The sequence below is a fragment of the Erythrolamprus reginae genome, chromosome 1, assembly GCF_031021105.1.
Source record: "Erythrolamprus reginae isolate rEryReg1 chromosome 1, rEryReg1.hap1, whole genome shotgun sequence".
NCBI lineage: Eukaryota > Metazoa > Chordata > Lepidosauria > Squamata > Dipsadidae > Erythrolamprus > Erythrolamprus reginae.
The window spans coordinates 335,630,209-335,650,968 of record NC_091950.1 but is presented as its reverse complement, the minus strand read 5'-3'; the positions used below and the strand labels follow the sequence as shown (position 1 = coordinate 335,650,968).

General features: G+C 37.6%; 1 protein-coding gene across 1 annotated transcript; it reads right to left on the bottom strand.

Annotated features, from left to right (window-relative positions):
* Positions 1-652: 652 nt before the first annotated feature.
* MAP10 (microtubule associated protein 10) lies at positions 653-6,000 on the bottom strand. The gene has a single exon (XM_070733967.1). It carries the CDS (start codon positions 5,895-5,897, stop codon positions 3,399-3,401), a length of 2,499 nt encoding a protein of 832 aa, XP_070590068.1. The 5' UTR covers positions 5,898-6,000; the 3' UTR covers positions 653-3,398.
* Positions 6,001-20,760: the final 14,760 nt, after the last annotated feature.

Below are 20,760 nucleotides of genomic sequence, written 5' to 3'. Positions count from 1 at the left end.
AGAAACAATCAATATTAATAAAAATATTAGGATACAAGCACAACAATCACCAAAACACCACCACACCTTTTTTGAGACAGCCAGAGCAAAGCAATAGTGATTAATCCAAGGCCAGAGATTTTCATAGCATGATGGATATTTATCCACTCCTTGTGCAACATCTTAAATACTACATCAGACTAGAGGCAGGATCTATCTTCAACTGTGGTTTAGACTATCTTTAAAATGCCATATTTGGGGAATCAAAGCAGTTAATCAGTTTTCTCTGGATTATGCTTCCTCCATTCCCTAACATAGAAACCGGCAATTATAGAAACTCTATAGAATGCCAAAATAACCAAGGGGCACAGCTAAACACATGATGAAAAGCATTTATCTTGCATGGCTGTAATGTAATCTGAAATGCTTTTATATTTGGAATTTTGGATCCTAACTCGAGTCCTGTTTTTGAAAGAGGGATTTCCTGCCTAACCTTTTACAACAATCCTTTAAACTCTCTCAGAATTCTTTATACTAGCATGAGATTTCATAAAGTGGGTTGCAGCATAATTAATAATGATTTTCAGCACACAGTAACAAAATATTTGAATGCTCGATGTTACTTGGTTCATAGCACAATGTATATGCGCAAGGGAGCAGAAACACCAGGAAGTCATTTTAATCTTTTAATAGATTAAAGCAAACCTAGCAACATATAAACATTACTGTTTTGCCTTAGTTTATAAAACCCCTAAGAAATATGAACTTTCTTAAACTTAAAATGTATTCATCATGGAAATTGACTGGAAGAATAAATTATGTAATACCACAAGGTAAAACAAAACTGCTCTATGACCAATTTTATGCAAAAGGCCAAATATAAATAAGAGGCATAATTTAGATTCCTTCTATAGTGAAAATTGATTTTGTATGAATGCTCAAGTCCTTATTTCTATTTAATAAGGTCTGTACAAAATCTTAAATAATAAGCAAAAATGCCATTTCAAAACATTTTAATACAAGGAAGCAACTAGCGGTCCTCTGGCTTGGTTTTTATCATAATCTGGAATTTGGCAGCTAAAGCCAACATTAGTTATTCCAATGCAAGTGAATTCTGACATGTAATTTTTCCCTTGGCACACCATAAATCACTACAGAACAAATGCCAATTCTGCCATCCTGCGATAGACTCCACACGGAAATGTTGGCGGTCAAAATGGGAAGCCAATGTCATATTCCATACTGACTACATCTTAGTAACTTAGATATAAAGTGTAGCATATTCATATTATTTATCCTTTTAATTTAAATAACAAAAGCAATAATTGGGAAAGTATGAGAGATAACAAGGTGTGTTACCGTACAATTCTCGCTCTTACTAGTCAGGCAAATATTTATTAGTCAAAGACCAGTACAATTAAAAATTCTCAGTATCTAATTTAAAATTCTGGAATAAAATAATAAAATCTATATTGAAATCATAATTTGTCAGCCTATCAGCTACATACAAACAAGGGCATAATAATGTAACATTAGTCCTTAAATTGTGAAGTCCTATAGTTATTAGGTACTAAACAGGGTAATATTAAAAGTGGTGTATTAATTGAATAAAAGGGTTATAATGGATTCATCAGGTTCCAGCCAATTTTAGTGCCGCTGTGTAGAATCTAGCTACTTGCGCTGTAACTACAGTCTGTTGGTCTTTAAACAACCACTGAAGATAAATGGTGTCAGAAGAGTTAGGTTATCTGAAAAATAAATTTTGTTCAAATATCTGTATAAAAAGAGCAGCAAAGAGCTTTTCAGATAGTGGTATCCCTTTATATTTGCTGTCCAAGATAGCAAAGGGAAGTCTCTTACCAAAGGTTTGATCAAATCTTTTGTTACCATTTTTAGGACCAGTTTGCCTAGCAGGTTCTTCTAACAGGAAAACAATTTTTTGCATGAATCGTAAACAATACATTCCTTTTATTACCATCTTACTACCTAAGTTGTGAACTAGATACTCTTTCTAAATTGTTTTTTAAATATTGATCCTGAAAATATGCAATATATGTAATATAATATGTAATATAAAAGTTTCTCTCTTTTTTGTGTCAAAATTGTCTCTGGCTAAAAAGCTAGTTCTTTATAAGAACACCAGCTTTTTTTACAGTACTGGCACTGAATAGATCTCCTTTACTTACCAATATAGCTAGTAAACACTTCATTTAGTCCCTTTATACTTGGATATGCGCTTATCTGAATACAGGGCATACCAAATTAATGTATCGAGAGCATTAATATATTAATCCCATGTTTTCTGGTGGTTGACTCAATTAAGTTGGAAACTTTAACCTGCATCTTTAATCACTAGGAGACACAAATGCACATCTACCATTGGTTATCCATTATACTATGTCATTTTTACACCTGCTATAAAAATAGAAAAATCACTGAATATAAGTTACTGAATATATATGATACAGGATTTTTTCACTACTTTTAAAAATATTTTTAAATATTAAATATTACAATTTAACAGGCCTGTGTTCATACATTTTTTAAAAAAATATCTGCAACAACCTATTCCATAGATAGGATTCAATCTCTCCCACCCAACATATTACACAGATTAACAGTAGGCAGAATTACCTCAAAATAGTGCAAACTAAAGACACAACAATTGTGACAAAGTGCTAAGAAAAACAAGAAGCACTAGGTTTGGATTTAAATTTAAAAATTATGAAGCTTAAAATTGTTATGACCACAGATTAGAATAACATTATAGGAAAAATAACTTTGTTAAGATTAACTTATAACTGGGCATTGCAATTGAAGTAACAGTATTTTTCAAATCATATTCTGAAAATGTGCTGCTTGTTTTTGTGGAAACCTTATTTTTAAAGTATGTATTTTACTGAACATTTTTTTCTTCACTGATACCTATAACTCTCTTAAATTCCAAAGTGCAAACAAAAATTGGTTTGCTTAAGTATTATTGTCTTAAGTAGTCTATAAACAATTATAGTTTACTTATTTTCTAGAGACCTTTACTTATTTTTTGTTTTATTATTAGTTTAAAAGAAAAAATAAAAATTAGAAATTGGAGAATTACTTTAGGCACACTACCTTATTTCCTATACTCAATGAGAACAGATTTTTATATGAACAGGAAACATTTCATTATATGAAAACTGCCCTTGAATTTCAGAGGCAGGTAATCACAAAACGTGGCAGATTTGGAGACAGCTAAAATTAAGAAAGAAAACAACAACCAACCAGCTGCATAGTGCAAAGTCTGAGTTGTGCATTAATCTGAAAAATATCTGTGCATCCTAAACAAGCCTACACTTGTAAAAAAAAAAAAATTCCTTTAAAATGTTTTCTTATTAAACATTAAAACATTTCCACTTCGATTTTACTATTACTATTGATTGCTACATTGTGTATCCTGGAAGCTTGTTTATTACTAATTCACTGATATGTTTACACTGATTTGTATTATTCATCTTTCTGAAGCTATCCTCTTTTTCGTTGCCTTGACCCCTAAATTCAATGTCAGACATATTAGAGGGCAAGTAAGAACTAACTTGAGATGTCCTTGCAGAATGGCTGTTTTCTAGAGTTGATTGGTTTTTTACTACATTACACTTTTTATCAGGCTGTATTTGTTTGTCCTCAAAAGTCTGTGTAACTTTTTCCTTTTCATGAATTGCAAGTAGGTCTCTTAAAGTTCTTGCAAGGCAATCATCATCAAATTCGTTCAATCCAATGCCCAATTTGTTTTTGTTAGATTTTAAGTCATGTGTCTTTTTAAGAGTCTGAACAGGAGACATAGCTAAAACCTTCGGAAGAAGAGGTGAAATACATTTAGCAGGAAGACTTCTGGAATTTTTGGAGTTGGAGTCAATGCCTGACTGACTGAGATCTGAGTTTATAGATAAAGGTTCAGGACTATGCTCTGGAGCTTCAAAGCTTGCATCACAACTGTCAACACTGGTAAAATCTTCTGAATAGGCTACATTTTCAGTATTAACTATTACACTATCTGAATTCTGATGCGCATGACTCTTTTCCAAGTTGTTGATGTGCCTATCTTTATATATATGTGGAATGTTACAATCACGTTGCAGACATTTTTCTCTCTCAGCATCTACTGGGTGGTCAAAGGCTTCAGTGTCCTGTAAAAAGACTCTGGGCAGATGGACTTCCAAGCTCTTTTCTTTATGATTAGAGTCAACACTTCCATACAAGTACTTCCCTTTGGCATTGTCTTTATTCTTCACATAATTGGCTCCAATTTTTTTGGTAATACGGGAGCTTATTTTCTTTTTGGTCCCAGAGCTATTTCGGCCAACACTGCTTTGTATTAAAGTCTCCACATTTTCATTAATTTGAGCATTTTGATCAGAGATGCTTTTTTCATCGTATTGCTCAGAAGACTTTGGACGATAGTCAAGGGAGCCCTTGAATATTTTTTCTTTAGTCAAAGAGCTTTTACCTTTTTTTTCAAATGACATGTCGCCAGGTTTTTTCCTACGATGTTCTCTCTTTTCATGACCCTTCAACATACCCGGACTAGATCGCTGAACACGAAGCTTTAATGTATTTGTCAGCCCAGAAGAGGATTTCCTTCTAGTGGGAGAATGTTCTTTAGGATTAACTTTTTCAAGGCTCAACGGTCTTTCAGTGTGTGCTGATTTTGTACAATTTCTGCCAGGACAGATAGGAGACATGCATTTTAAATGATCTGGGCGATTCCTTTTAAACTTAGGGCTACGTGATCTTCCTCTTTCTTTGCGATGTAGGGCGTTCTTCTTATCATCCCAGCAGGCACACAGATTCTTATTACAAGGCAAGATTTTTGTACCTTCCGCATTTTGATATAGCCATGCCAACTGAGGATGCACGGTAGAGGGTCCTGGTGGTAGGGGCTGGCTATTTAGCAAGGAGAGTTCTACCAGTAAAGCGTTCAGTAGAGGCAACTGAGTTAAAGTCTGCCTGAGTTGTTGTTCGGAAGTACTTGGGGTTGGTACATTGGTGAGTAAGGGTGACAGATCCTTCTCGGCACTAACTAAAGGCTCCTCCTTAACAAAAGGTAAAGAAGTTCCTTCTTTGGGAAGTGAATCTTGGGCGGCCATGATTATCACTCTTGTTCCTGCTTTAGAGTAACTTTCCGTTGGATGGCTGTAATACATTGGTGGGGGATAAAAGGCATTGTTGTCCAGCTCTCCTGCAATTTCTTCTTCGCTGGAGCTGTCAGACAAGGGCTCCAGCTCTGTATCAGGGCTGCTCAAGGACCCCTGGCTGCCACCGCCTGGGGCAGGGTCCCGGCCCTCCTCTAATTTTGAGATGAAGCCCAGGCGGAGCTTCCGTCCCGCCGCTCTCCTCGGCCGACAGTCCCCAGCGAGGGCTTCATCGTCCACCGCCTCCCCTTGCTCCAAGTGGTCGAGGCCCGAGGAGCCCAGGCTGTGGAGGCGGTAGCTCAGCGCCAGCTCCCCCACTGGCTCTCCCAGCAGGTCGCGCACCGGGAAGTGGCCCCTTCCAGTCGCCGGGCCGGAGCCGGGCAACAGCTCCTCGGCGGCGGCCGCCAACGATATACTAGACGAGCCGATGAGGCGGGCGGGGCCCTGGTTGGGAGGCAGCGCCAGGAGCAGAGCGTGGAGCGGAGAGCGCCTCAGGATGCCCTTCAGAGCGTCCGCCCGCAGCCTGAAGAGACAGGACTTGCCCCGCCCGAAGGGCACCACCGGCCAGGACGCGGCCCGCGGCGCATGAACCAGGAGGGTCGGGAAATCCAGCAACCGGAGAGCCACGGACGGCAGGCAAGGCCCGCTGTCCGGGAGCAGCGACGGTAGCAGCCTTGGTTGCACGCGCGCCGACTCCACCAGTAGCTCTAACGAGAAGAGGTGCTCCCTGCAGCCGTCGCCCCCCTCCATGCCAGCCCCGGCGGGAAGGCGCCCCAGATGGCCTCTCGAAGGCAGGAAGGCCGCGGCTCTCGCGAGACTTTTGAGGCAACCCGCGCGACAGCCGGCGACGCGGCCTCCCCCGTGTATAATGATCGCTATGGAAGCCGTTGGCTAGCGACGACGGTTTGCCGTCGCTGCGCTTGGGCGCGTGGACGGGAGGAGAGGGGGGTTGGAGGCCGCAAAGGCTTCTGGGAATGCGGGCCTCTCGTGGGGGAGTGGGACCACAGGATTCCGAGATGCTTAGAGCAGTGTTTCCCAACCTTGGCCACTTGAAGATATCTGGACTTCAACTCCCAGAATTCCCCAGCCATTTGCTGGCTGGGGAATTCTGGGAGTTGAAGTCCAAATATCTTCAAGTGGCCAAGGTTGGGAAACACTGGCTTAGAGAACGCTTCGGAAGCATAGCTGCACCAGAGTATCCCCTGTCCCCTGTCCTAAAGTTTCTATTTTACTAATATCATGTAAATAAATATTATTGTATCTTTGTGTTCCACCATTAGGTACTTGACAAAACAAACAAATAAAAATAAATAAAAATAAATAAAGCAAAGGTGCTTTTTCAAGAGGTAGCTGCACTTCTGGGGTTTCTTTGAAGGCATTTCGCTTCTCATCATTGGTCATCACTACGCAAAAAGGGTGTTGAGTGCAGAGAAGAGTGACAAAGATGATTAGGGGACTGGAGGCTAAAACATGAACGGTTGGGTGAACTGGGTATGTCTAGTTTAAACGAAAAGAAGGCTTGGGGAGACATGATAGCAGTGTTCCCATATCTCAGAGGTTGCTACAAAGGGAGTCAACCTATTCTCCAAAACACCTGAGGGTAGAACAAGAAGCAATGGGTGGAAACTAAACAAGGAGAGAAGCAACTTAGAACTAAGGAGAAATTTCCTGATACTGAGAACAATTAATCAGTGGAACAACTTCCCTCCAGCACTGGGAAGTTTTTAAGAAGATGTTAGGTAACCATTTGTCTGAAGTGGTCTAGGGTCTCCTGCCCAAGCAGGGGGTTGGACTAGAAGACCTCCAAGGTCCCTTCCAATTCTGTTGTTATATTATTATTAGCATCCATGAAACGTCATCAGCTCTTCCTGGATGAGAAGGGAACCGTTCTTCAAGAAAAATCCAGAAAGTCCAATTGCGTCTTGATAACTTTTAGACCACCATGACCAAGATGACTGATTTCAGGCTGAAGATTTAGATCGCGCAGTTCTCCAAGGAGACACAAACTATGAGTTGAATACATTGACCCACAGCTAATACTGTTGCTTCCCTGTCTGATGATGGTTTCTGGAGTACTAATTATTCATTAAACATGAATGTGCTGATAAGTTCTAGAGCCCAAGAATACTTTAAAAACTTTTTCTCACTTTGTATTTTAAAAAGTTTCCCCCACTCTTCTTTCCTTTTTTGAAAAAGTTTTTTTATTTTTGTTAACTCCATATTCACACATATATTACTGCATATAACCATACAAACATTTCCATAACATATATTATGTCTTTCTAGTCAATCTACTTACTTCAACATCTTGATCATATTGATGAAATTATCAGTCTATATTCATATTTCTCTTTTTCACTCCCCTCCTACTCTCTCCATCTCTTCCATCTACCTTCTATACCCTCCTTCCTTCCTTCCTTCCTTCCTTCCTTCCTTCCTTCCTTCCTTCCTTCCTTCCTTCCTCTCTCCACCCTGCCTCTACCTCCCTCTACATACTTCCTCTATCTCCCTCTAATCCTTCCCTTGGGTGATTTTTAATCTATTAAACTTTTATGCTAACCAGACTGATAATATATTACTAACTTGTTATATTCTTATAGTACTCCATCTCTTATAATATGTTCCCCCCCTTTTAAAGTATTTGTTACTATTATCTTTTAATTTTGGTATACACTTTTACCCTACTATCACCCTTCTCTTACATTCTAATTTTAAATGTAAGAAAAACATTTTTATTAAATTATAGAATAAAATACAAAAATATGGAAACAAATAATGGGACACAGTGGGGAAGAAAAGGTGGAGGGAGGGGGAGAAAAGAGAGAAATCTTGACTTCCAACTCTCTGTTGCAGTAGAATAAAGCATTAACATCGAACCTCAGCTTTTTACTTTTCCCAAAAAATATAAACTAGCCATTTCTATAACAATAAATCAATCTAATCAGTAAAGCCCAAACCCAAATTTTCATTTCCCCCCACCTCCAGTACAAGTCCAGAAGTGGTCTTCATACAACAACAAAATACTTATAGTCTTTTCTTTAATCAAACATGTCAATTTAGCCATCTCTGCCAGTCCCATCAACTTTTGTATTCATTTGTCCATGGTGGGAATCAAAGTGGTGTGATTCAGCCTGAGGCTCCTCAGGGAACGGCTGGAACTCTGCCGGATCCATGCTCAGAGAGGGAGGACGATGAACAGGAGGGGGAGGACCAGGCAGAAGAGGAAGAGGAGGAGGGAGAGCAGCCTGAGACTCCCGGGGGGGGGGGCTCTCCCCAGTGAGTAGCCTGGATTCATTAGATGAAGACGCCCAGGCTATCATAGATATGAGGCAGAGACGGGCAGCCCAAAGAAGGGGCCAATTAGCAAGGTATTTCCATCCCTGAATTGGTAACAGCTGGGTTTGGGTGTGGTTCTCCTCAGCAGGGTTGAACAGGCAGGCCCGCCCTTACTGTATTGTGGAGAGTTATCTATTGGGAGTCCTGTGACCTTGCTTCGATTCTCTGATCCTGGCTTGTGGCTTCGAAGGCTGAAGACTTGGGGGAGGCGTGGGTTTTATTACCTCCAGTGTTGGTTTTGCCAGCAAGAATCCTGTTTTATTGCCTGGCCGTCGTGAAACCTCTGTGAAGCTTCATAACGTTCCTGTCTGTAAGAACAGTTTTTGTTACCTGTGTTTGCTTTCAAATATATAAACTGCCTTTGCTTTTTACCAGTGTGTCTGGATACTCTTTTTAGTTGGTGTTGGCGTCTGGGGGGACCCAGACAGAACACAAAATGCCCTTCCATTTTTGTGCATACAGTAGTTTTGCTGCCCAGAGTCTAAGAATACTGAACTAGCCACAGTAATAAGAGTAGGGTTAAAAGAAGGGTTTCAAAAAGAAGTATTGGGTTAACACACCAGTTTTAATATTGAAGTGTTTGGGATCAGTTGACATGGAGACCTCTCACATGGGAAAGTGAGGTTTGGTGTATTAAGGAACCTCTCCATTTTGGCTGCCGAATAGAATCTAATGGTTCATGTTCAGTTTGTAATATTTTGTATATTAAAAGGGTTCTCGTGTTTTTATGCTTCAAAACTTACTCCTTTGCAGTGTGCAGAACACTTCACAGTGAGAAGAAATAGAAATCTAGCTAAAAATTAATGTAACCCCGTAAAATAGATTAGGTAGCAAGATACTGATTAGCTTAAAGTCACCCACTTGATTAATGGGTTTTGGTTATTCATTATGGTGCTGTAATCATAATATTCTTCTAAATGATGTCTTCTAAAATGATGCATGTTTAAATTCTTTAATTTGGAGAATTAAAAATTGAACATGTGATTATTACTTTCTGGTTAAGTTACATAGTACAGTGGTACCTCGAGATACGAGTTTAATTCGTTCCGGACCTGGGCTCTTAAGTCGAGCAGCTCTTATCTCGAACGACTTTTCCCCATAGGAGTTAATGTAAATAATTTTAATTGGTTCCAGCCCTCAAAAAACTCACAAAGTTAGTCTAAATTATGCAGAAAGACATGTTTTTAATGAAGAAATGTACATGTACATATAAATGAATAATGAAGTTTCTTTCACTTAACTTGTAAACTTTCTTAAACTTTTAAATTTACATATGTTCAACTTCTCTGCCACCCAATCCTGTAGGACAGAGGTCCCCAACCCTTTTTGCACCAGGAACCGGCTTTAAGCGATCAAGAGAGGAATGGGTGAATGAATGGATGGAGGGTGGGAAGGAAGGAAGGAAAGAGGGAAGGGACAGGAACAGAGGAAGGAAGCAAGGAAACTTATGAAAGGGGAGAGTAAGAGAGGAATGAGTGAAGGGAGGGAGGGAGGGAAGAAGGTGGGAAGGAGAAAGAAAAGAAGAAATAGAGGAAGGGAAGGTAAAAGAGAGAAAGAAAAAGAGCAAGAAAGAAAGAAAGAAAGAAAGAAAGAAAGGGGGAAGGGACAGGAACAGAGGAAGGAAGCAAGGAAACTTATGAAAGGGGAGAGTAAGAGAGGAATGAGTGAAGGGAGGGAGGGAGGGAAGAAGGTGGGAAGAAGAAAGAAAAGAAGAAATAGAGGAAGGGAAGGTAAAAGAGAGAAAGAAAAAGAGCAAGAAAGAAAGCTGCAAGCACCCCCCCCGAGCCCCCCAGGCCGGCTGCAACCTTTTAAAACACGCGCGCCGCTTCGCAGCTGTCTCCTGAAGCCGAACGCGGAAGTTAGCGTTTGGCTTCAGGACACACCTCCTTGGCGCTTGTATCTCGAATTTGGGCTTGTAAGTAGAACAAAAATATCTCTCCCCTCCCAGCTCTTATCTCGAGTTGCTCTTAAGTAGAGCAGCTCTTATGTCGGGGTTCCACTGTATAACGAATATTTAACTTTCCTTAATTGTACTCCTATTTGTGTTTTTTCTAAGTAGGTTTATTTGAATCAATGACTGTTAATTGATAATTACATGTTTTCATTGGTATACCTATACATCAGCGGTGAAATCTACTTACCTTTCCCATTGGATTTGAAGTGCACGCACATGTGCTCAGGTGCGCACTTTTTCACACTCTGTGAATGCACAGAATGTTTTGTGCATGCACAGAAGGTTAAAAAAAGTGGTGGCATGTGGCTATGGTTTGCATCGAGAAAACATTACTGAAGTGAGATATGAAAGCACTTTTCAAATACCTGGAAAGATGTCACATATATTATCAGGATGTAACAAATTCTTATTTCAGAATTTGTTACAAGAAAACATATTTGAATCAAATGTTACAATCATTTTTAAAAACCCCAATGGTAAGATCAGCAGACAGTGGAATCAATCACACAGAGAGCTGATAAGCCATCTTCAAGCAAAGGCTGGGAAGCTATAACTGTATCTCTGATTATTTAATTTAGATTCTTGTTTTGAGTAGGGATTGATCTTAATAACCTACATATCCTCTTAAATTCTAAGATTCTAAATTTTGTATCTTTACTATCTTGCACAGGTATTAAATTTTTGTCATGATGTTTGGTAATAATTACAAATCTATCAATTACTATACAAATTCTAAATATAACATCTTTATGTTTTACTAATTTCATTGTAATATAATTGCTGTGATTTGTCCAGAATAATTGATAGTTGAGTGGCAACTTTAATAATGTATTATTGCAAATGCTATACTTGAAACTACTAAACAAATGATTGCAGAATTTCCTTCTTTTCATAATTTTTTATTTTTTGATGAGCAAAAGTTAAAAGATTGGCAAAATACAAGGCAGTTATAGATAGAAAATGGCAAGGTATGGATTCTCAGTGAGATAAGGCAATTGCAAAATTTTATTCTAAAAGTACTATTAAATTATATCTCTTCTACTGTGAAAGTAACTGATATTCTGAAAACATAGCTTTTCACATTGCAAAGTCAATGTAATTAATCATTGAGGTAGATAAATGCTAGAATGTATCAAATAATAGGAACATAAATTACCATTATTCCAGAGCATATTTTTCCTTCAAACTCACTGAGTTATCCCTAATCTGATTACTTCTGGGATTTCATGCAGGACTTTTTTTTAAAAAGCATTTGGGGTTAGAATGATTTGAAGTGAATAATTCACTTATGTTAAGACAGAGAGATTGCTTTTCTCAGCACCTTAAATTAGTGCACTAGTTACAATATGGCTTATTTTTGTTTAATGGGATTAACTGAACCCATCAAAGTTAGCTGGAATTCAGCAGCAGTAACAATTTTTTAGAACTGCAAAGCTTTGAAGAAATAATTGTATTACTATGTTTTGCTTAATGCAGGGGTTCCCAAACTTTTCTATACCTTGCAGCCCTAGAATAGTTCTTATATATTCTCACACCTCTTAAAAATAAATAATTATATGCATATAATTATACATATACACTATCATTTTGAAACTTCTAAACCCAAAGTTTTGGCATCCCTTGGAATATCATTTCACATGCCCAGTTGGGAATTCCTGGCTTAATGTATGAATAAACCCCTTTTAGTAGCAACTTTATTTATTGATTTATTTATTGATTGATTTTGTCCATTACACAATGAGGGTTATATTGGGCATACATATACTAAATATATAATGAAGGTTATAGAGGATATACAGTACTCATAGAAAAATATATCTAAGAAAGAATAGAAGAAATAGGAATAAAATATATCAATGAAAGAATAGAAGAAGAGATATAGGAATAGAAGAAAGGTATAGGAGATCTAGGAGAGCAATAGGACAGGGGACGGAAGGCACTCTAGTGCACTCATGCATGCCCCTTACTGACCTCTTAGGAATCTGGAAAAGTCAATCGTGGATAATCTAAGGGTAAAGTGTTGGGGGTTTGGGGATGACACAATGGAGTCTGGTAATGAGTTTCACGCTTCAACAACTCGGTTACTGAAATCGTATTTTTTGCAGTCAAGTTTGGAGTGGTTAATATTAAGTTTAAATCTGTTGTGAGCTCTTGTGTTGTTGTGGTTGAAGCTGAAGTGGTCGCCAACGGGCAGGACGTTGCAGCATATAATCTTGTGGGTTGCCATGCAGTGACACACACACACATACATACACACACACACATCAGAAAAACTATTGTGATTTTTTTCATGTTTGTTGTGATATAGGTCTAGAAGCCAAAAGAGAATCCTGTGTGTGGGCTGTAGATGCAGAGATGTCTGTTCCAACTCCTTCAACCGGATACTAGATAAGTTTCCATCAAAGTAAATTGCATTACCTCATCTCAGTGAGACAGTGTTATCACTTCTCATATAACTTAATAGTTACATAGAAGCAGGACTTTAGTTGGGAAAAATGCAAAGCACCTGTTTCACAGTTGAGATGAAGTCCATCTACACCTTAAGAAATGTTAGATACCCCATGGAAATAAGCATATATATTTCCCCTCAATAGAAATTTCCATTTTCTAGGAATGAGGTACTGTAGCCATATTAATATTTATATGTATAATATTTACAATGTGAAAAAATTGAGATAGGTTGCCCTGTAGAATATGAACTATGATGTACTCTTGAGTAGTATGATTTCAGGAATGGCTAGTTAAGGGCAGAGACATTTCATCTTAAATTAATCTTCAAACATGTTTCATGATTTTTTTGAAATTTTAACAAAATGTTTCTACAGTTGTATTACATTATTGAAAATCAGAATTGAAATAACTGAACTATTGAACTATACATTATTGAAAATAAGAATGGAAAAAACTGAACTATTGAAATATGTCATCTATATAGTTTGTCTTTTCAGAAATACTGTATTTTAAAAATAGTTTCAATTAACCAAAGAGCAATATTTTTAAAAAGTCTTGAAAAGGGTTATTTTGCAAAAAGTCCCCATGATTTAGAATATAAGCATCTTTCTAATTGGACTATGAGCTAATTACCAATTCTGTCCCGTGTTAATACCTCTCCTCCAGAATTCTGTTCAAACATTTGCATTGGAGTTGCTTATTTCTAAACATGTATGTCCTTATCTGCGAGACCGCCTTCTGCCGCACAAATCCCAGTGACTGGTTCGGTCCCACAGAGTTGGCCTTCTCCGGGTCCCATCGACTAAACAATGTTGTCTGGCGGGACCCAGGGGAAGAGCCTTCTCTGTGGTGGCTCCGACCCTCTGGAACCAGCTCCCCCCAGAGATTAGGATTGCCCCCACCCTCCCTGCCTTTCGTAAACTCCTTAAAACCCATCTCTGCTGTCAGGCATGGGGGAATTGAAACATCTCCCCCTTGCCCATGTAGTTTTTGTGTATGATTTGATGGTGTGTTGTTTTTTATATATTGGGGTTTCTTTTTTGGACTTTTTAATCTAAAACTGTAATTTAGATTTTTAAATATTAGATTTGTTACTATGTACTGTTTTTTACCATTGTTGTGAGCCACCCCGAGTCTGCGGAGTGGGGCGGCATATAAATCCAATAAATCTAATCTAATCTTAACTATTTCTCCCTAAAATTTGCAGAATGAATAGTTGGGTAGAACACATTTGTTAGTAAAGAAAGTATGGTATATATTTACCTATATCCCAAATTCACATATTTGCTTTCTTCAAACTATGATCTAACATATAGAGAAGGAAGTTCCAACTCTCCAAGTCAGCTTTATTGGAATAGAATATACAGTAAGTAGCAGGGGTGGGTTATATATATTGAAACAATATCAATATGCCTTTCCAGATTTGGTCACTGCCAGGAAGGGATACTAAGTGATAATGTTCTATGCTACCGGTATACCTCTTCTATACCTGCTTCTGTTTCCCCATTCAATCCTGTTTGTTATCCAATCTTTCCTACTTCGTGTCTCTTCCTTTCCTCCCAGTTGAGATTTTTGACACTAACTTTGTATACATGTGTATGTTTTTCCTTTCACATTCCTCTTTGCTGCGAGTTCACTTCTTGTCTGAGTTCTTTTCTTAATTTCTGTCCCTCTACACCAAAGGCGGAAAGTGAAAGTAAAAGGTTTAAAACATCTCCAACAACCGTGTAGGTCAAATGCTGGTTCACAAATGCTTTGGCAAACTGTATCCTGGGAGACTATTACACATGGAGAAAATACAAATACGGAGAGGGGCAGCATACAAATGTAATAAATAAATAAATAAATAAATAAATAAATAAATAAATAAATAAATAAATAAATAAATAAATAAATAAATAAATAAATAAATAAATAAATAAATAAATAAATAAATAAATAAATAAATAAATAAATAAATAAATAAATAAATAAATAAATAAATAAATAAATAAATAAATAAATAAATAAATAAATAAATAAATAAATGTTGACTGTTTTAAAATTTTGATTTTTGAAAATAATATTTGTTTTACAACTTATTAAATGTATTTAATTTAAAAATATATATATTTTCTTTTGTGAAATGCTGTCCTAAAGTGGGTAAGGAGAAATCCCATCCCAGGAAGTTCAGAGACAAAAGAGTTATAAAGAAAAATGTAAATATAACTTGTCAAACCAACCTGAACCTGTCAGTCAAGATAGCTGACAGACCATCAGAGTGCAAGGGGAGGAAAAAAAATCAAACTTCAAAGAAACAATCAAAAAAAGAAACATTTCTTCTAAAGTGATACAGATTTTGTATCTTATCCTATATCACATAGCTTATGCTGTATACTGTATGCATCCCTGCCAGGAAGGGCAGACAGCTGAAAAAAAACCTATAGAAATAGGTTCAGGTCTCCTTTTCATTATCTTTTATCTCCTTATCTTTTGCTCCCATTTATTTAGTAACATAATTTATTATCTGCATGATAAAGCATATGCATTTTCTGTTGACTCTCAAGACTAGGCTTGTTCCTGGCTTTACCACCAAATAATTAGCCTAATCTTGAAATGCTAAATAATTTCTGAACCTCCGCGAGGTATGTTAAGTGAAATAATTAAGGACTTCAAAACACGTTCAGTATGATGGGCTTCAGATTATGCTCAGAATGTTATGCCATTACCCATGGCCTAGACACCATCGCCATGCAACCTTGCAGTTTTCCCCCTTATTTTACATATGGGAAGTTGTGGCCTGCACACCTGAATGAGAGAGCCTGCTGCTTGAACTGTCATGAATGCGTAGATACAGATTTGCACCTTGGCTCCAATTTACATTTACAGTGGTACCTCTACTTATGAACTTAATTCATTCTGTAACCAAGTTCTTAAGTAGAAAAGTTTGCAAGAAGAAGCCATTTTTCCCATAGGAATCTATGTAAAAGCAAATATGCGTGCGATTAGGGAAACCACAAGAACGGTGGAGGCCCTGTTTCCTCCCAGGAGATTCCTAGAGAGGCCCCATGGAGGCTTCTCCCCACCTTGCCAGCCCTGTTTCCTCCCAGGAGATTCCTAGAGAAGCCCCACAGAGGCTTCTCCCCACCTTTTCCGGTCTGTTTCATCCCAGGAGATTCCTAGAGAGGCCTCACGGAGGCTTCTCCCCACCTTGCCAGCCCTGTTTCCTCCCAGGAGATTCCTAGAGAGATCCCACAGAGGCTTCTATCTGCCTTTTACGGTTACAGTTTCGGAGGCTCGGGTTTGTAAGTGGAAAATGGGAAGAGGCAAATTGAGAAGAGGCAAAAACATGTTGAACACCCGGTTCTTATCTAGAAAAGTTTGTAAGTAGAGGATGTCTTAGGAAGAGGTACCATTGTATACTCCAATACCCGGGCAGAAAATTAATTCCATGGAGAGATACCTTCGTTCAGATGCAAAACTTCTTCTACATGAATTTTTTTTAAAAACCAGGCACAGACTTCTCTTATTATCTCACAAATCCTAGGACAGAACACTGCAATAGAGAAAAAAGCATGAAGAGGACGGGTCAGCAGCAAGATGGATAGACCAAATTAACCATGGGGAGTGACTGTTGAAAGATCAAATTAGATACAGACTGTCATGCCGAAAATCTATGTAGCCCTTGAGAGCTGACACTGAATTGATGGCACAATCAGTTGTCCAATAATCCTGCAATGTGTTTGATCTCACATCCACTGTAGAAAAATACATTTCTTTGTGTTTCTAAAGAAATTAGTGGAAGTACTGTTTGTCCCCGAGTATAAGACGCACCTTAGGGGGTTTTTTAGGGGGGGGGGAAAGAAAATAGGAGGGGAAAATCTACCTATCAGGTATTCCTCTGGCTAGTGTCTTTAGTCTGATCAGCTTCAGCACATTATTTTATCCCCTGGTTAGGGCTGAAAAAAATCTTTGGAGGGAGTAGCAATGAAAACAAGCCTGCAAAGACTTAGGGCTAGAAAAAAACCTTCTTCAGAATAGCAATGAAAAAATCCTGCAAGCTGGGAAGATCATTAGCACCTCATTAGGGCTGAAAAAACCTTTTTCAGAGGGAGTAGCAATGAAAACAAGCCTGCAAGCCAGGAAGAGCAAGGAAGATCTTTAGCACCTCATTAGGGCTGGGGGGAAAAGCTTGGAAAAAGCTACATTCAGAATATAAGGTGCACCCAAATTTTCAGCCTCTTTTAGGGAGGAAAAACATGTGTCTTATACTCTGAAAAATACAGTACTGTATACAGTATACTGTTTTCTTGGTCTGTGCAAAGCCTCAAACAGGATGCCTCACTTCAATAATCTGCAAAATGAAGTGAAGCTTGATATTTGCCAAAGGTTTGTAAATACCATATTGACCCAATTTAGTGTTCCTTCCCAGCTTAGAAAAGCAGTGCTTGGCTTTCCTAGTCTGGGAAGTCTAAGAGAATCATTGTTCCTATCCACAAGTGGCTCTCCTGTTAGGCCAATAGTATCATATGTTTAACTTTCCCTTCCTGGTTTAAATACAATATCCACCGTCAGGAGTTTTAGGAAGTTGATAGCTTGTAGCTAATTGTAATTTTCTTCTTTCAAAAGGAAAATATAAATCAAGCTCATCTTAAATTAGGCCAATGCAACAGAAGATTCATAATTGTCCTGGAGCAAAGGGGTGGTGGGGAGAATACAGCTAATTATGTATGAGACAGGACAATAAATTAAGAAACTCATCTACTGCACCTATTCTGCAAATGGAAAAGTACTGCAGACGGCAAATCTAAAAGATTTCATTTCCTTCTAAAGCATTGCCTGATGACTTTGAAGTTCTGTGAATGGTATGTAAATTAGATTAAGTGAACTTAATAGCTGTCTAGATTATGGATGTTTTTTGTTATGGGGAAGATCAAGAGGAGCAGACAGTTGCCAGGTCATGTCAGTAGGAATGTTGTAAAATCTTTTAACTATGAGTAGCGTAATATCTTAATACGAAATATTGTATTTTGTCTCCGTCCAATATGTAACTATAGTAAGCAATAAAAAAGTCAGCATTCTGCCTCATGAATTATGTAAGAATCTGCTTTAATGGTTAATGACATTAGAATTTTGTTTTAATCAATGAATTCTACATTAACAAATATGTAGTGCCTAGTACAACATAATCGGCAAAGTTGTAATTTTTGGAATAGTTTCCACTGAATGTACCTCATTTGTAACTGATCTTAAATAAAATGTGCATGCGTGCATATTCTTCCTTGGTAATCATTGAAATAATTTTACCCCAGTATACAATATGTTAATACCAGAAAAATATGTAGATTATCAGGCTTACCCTGGAATAAATCCAAATGGTACCAATTTTTTCAACGTATTTTGTCCTGAAATGAGCTTTATTCCTGGACTCAGTCTTTTAACCCAGTGTTTCCCAACCTTGGCAACTTGAAGATATTTGGACTTCAACTCCCAGACATCCCCAGCCAGGGAATGCTGGCTGGGGAATTCTGGGAGTTGAAGTCCAGATATCTTCAAGTTGCCAAGGTTGGGAAACACTGTTTTAACCAACAAAAGAATAATTACTGCCTCTAGACAGGGCTGAATTTAAGCCAAGGTGTTCCAGAGCATCCCAGTTTTCTAGCAATCCTTGCACCTCAGAGATTTCATTGTCAAAATTCAGCTACAAACCACCATATTTCCAACTACTTTTTTAAAAGGCGAGGATCAATGTATGAATGCCACATTTTTGTAGTATAAGACTCACCTTACTTTTGGATTAGGAAAATAGGGGGGAAATCTATCTACCAGGTATTCATCTGGCTAGCATCCATATAGTCTGTTCAGCTTCAATACATTATTTTATATCCTGGTTAGGGCTGAAAAATCTTTTTTCAGAGGGAGCAGTAATGAAAACCAGCCTGCAAAGACTTAGGGTAGTAGGAATAAAATAAATGCTGCAAGCCAGGAAGATCATTAGCACCTAGTTTGGGCTGGAAAAAAAACCTTTGGAAAAGACACACCCAAATTTTCAGCCTCTTTTGTGTGTGTGTGTGGGGGGAGGTACATGTTATACAATGAAAAATACAGTAAATGAGTAAGTAAAGAAGCAAGCATAGTCTTGGATAGAATTAATATGTGTAAGAAAGTTTCTAAAAAAGATCTTCCTGCTTTCTCAATACATTTAAGACTGGTCCCCAGCCATCAGAAAATTGCCTACTCCTGATGAGAAGCAATTATAAAGAAAGAAAAATCCATTATCTTTGCTATTAGAAGATAACACTCAGGGAGATATTACTTGGGGAGTGTAAATGGCATGCTCTAGTTTTTAGGAAGATCCCACCTATGACATTTCTTTTTAAACAGGACCTACAATTCCAAGACCACAGATAATAAATGATAAATGCCTTTTTAAGATTGCCATCCACTTTTATTTCCCTAAAACAGGCTACTGAAGCATCTCCTCCACATACAGTTTCTTAAGACAGAAAAACTTCTATGTTGCGTAATTTTTTAAGCAATCCAGTCACTTGTTGGGATATTGTTTCTGAGTATAAAAAACCAAATCAAACTCTTTTTCTTTTTAAAACCAAAGAAGAAATTAAGGCTGTGCACAGCATTCAAAAGAACTCTGTCATAAACTTTAGCTTTAGTCACAAACAAATCTAATAAATAAATAAATAAATAAATAAATAAATAAATAAATAAATAAATAAATAAATAAATAAATAAATAAATAAATAAATAAATAAATAAATAAATCTTTAATTTTAGAAATTTAGTGTCATGTCAACATTGGGGGTAGGATAGCATTCTTCACCACATCTTAAGACTGCAAGTTATTTGAAGAAGAGGCAAGTTGCATGACATGATGACATATAAAGAATAATAAAAATAAGTGATATTACAACATTAAAAGATAGTTGTGAAGCAACCTTAAGACAATAGTAGCTTTAAAAACCTTCAAGCAGAAATCAAACCAATTTACAATTCTGCAATGCCATAACAAGAGCCACAGCTTCATGGCTTTTTGAAATAAGACTACTATTTGGGTGTGTGTGGTGGTGATGGGGTCTATAATTTCTGACACATCAATTCTTGGGTTGTGTATCTTTAAGTATTGACTCCTGGCAACTGCCTGGAGAAGTCCCTGAAATTTTCTTGGCAAGATTTCGGAATGCTGCCATTTGCTGTTTGGATTTTTGCAGCCTTGATCGGGTTGTTCTGTCCTAAAATGAACATTAAAAACAAACAAAACAAAAACAGGACCAGAAGCATTCATAAGAAATCTCCAAAAAAACAAAATCAGGGCAGAATCAATAAAACACATTCTCTGTAGATCAGAGAAGTCTACAGGTGAGCGAAGACTGCATAAAACTAAACTTGACCTTTAAAAGGGAAGCATTTCAACTCAGTTTTTTCATTCCAATTTGGTATGTGGATAAGCTTGCCCTTTACTGATAAAATATTGATTTAGCCCTACTAGACCAACATATTTTTGGTAAAAACACATTTAAATTAATGTATTTTTCTTTATTTGGTAACTAAAATGTTACCAAATAAGCTGCTTTTTAGCAATAATTGAAGGAATATTGGTCAAAATTAGCTCCCTATATGCCCATATTCATTCAAGGCCAGATTCCCAAATACAATCTGTCTGGTCACATAAGCTTTACAATGTATGTTTTGATAGATTCTCAAATGCAATTTAAAAAAAGTAAGGATTGTGATTTTTGTGGGGGGAAACGATAAGAAAAGCTCATAGGAACTGCATGCAATAACAAATAATGAATACAGAGAACAGCACTATTCTGATATTAGGAAGATAGTGAGATAAAACCCCAAAGCTTGGATTCCCATGATGAGGGTCTTAAA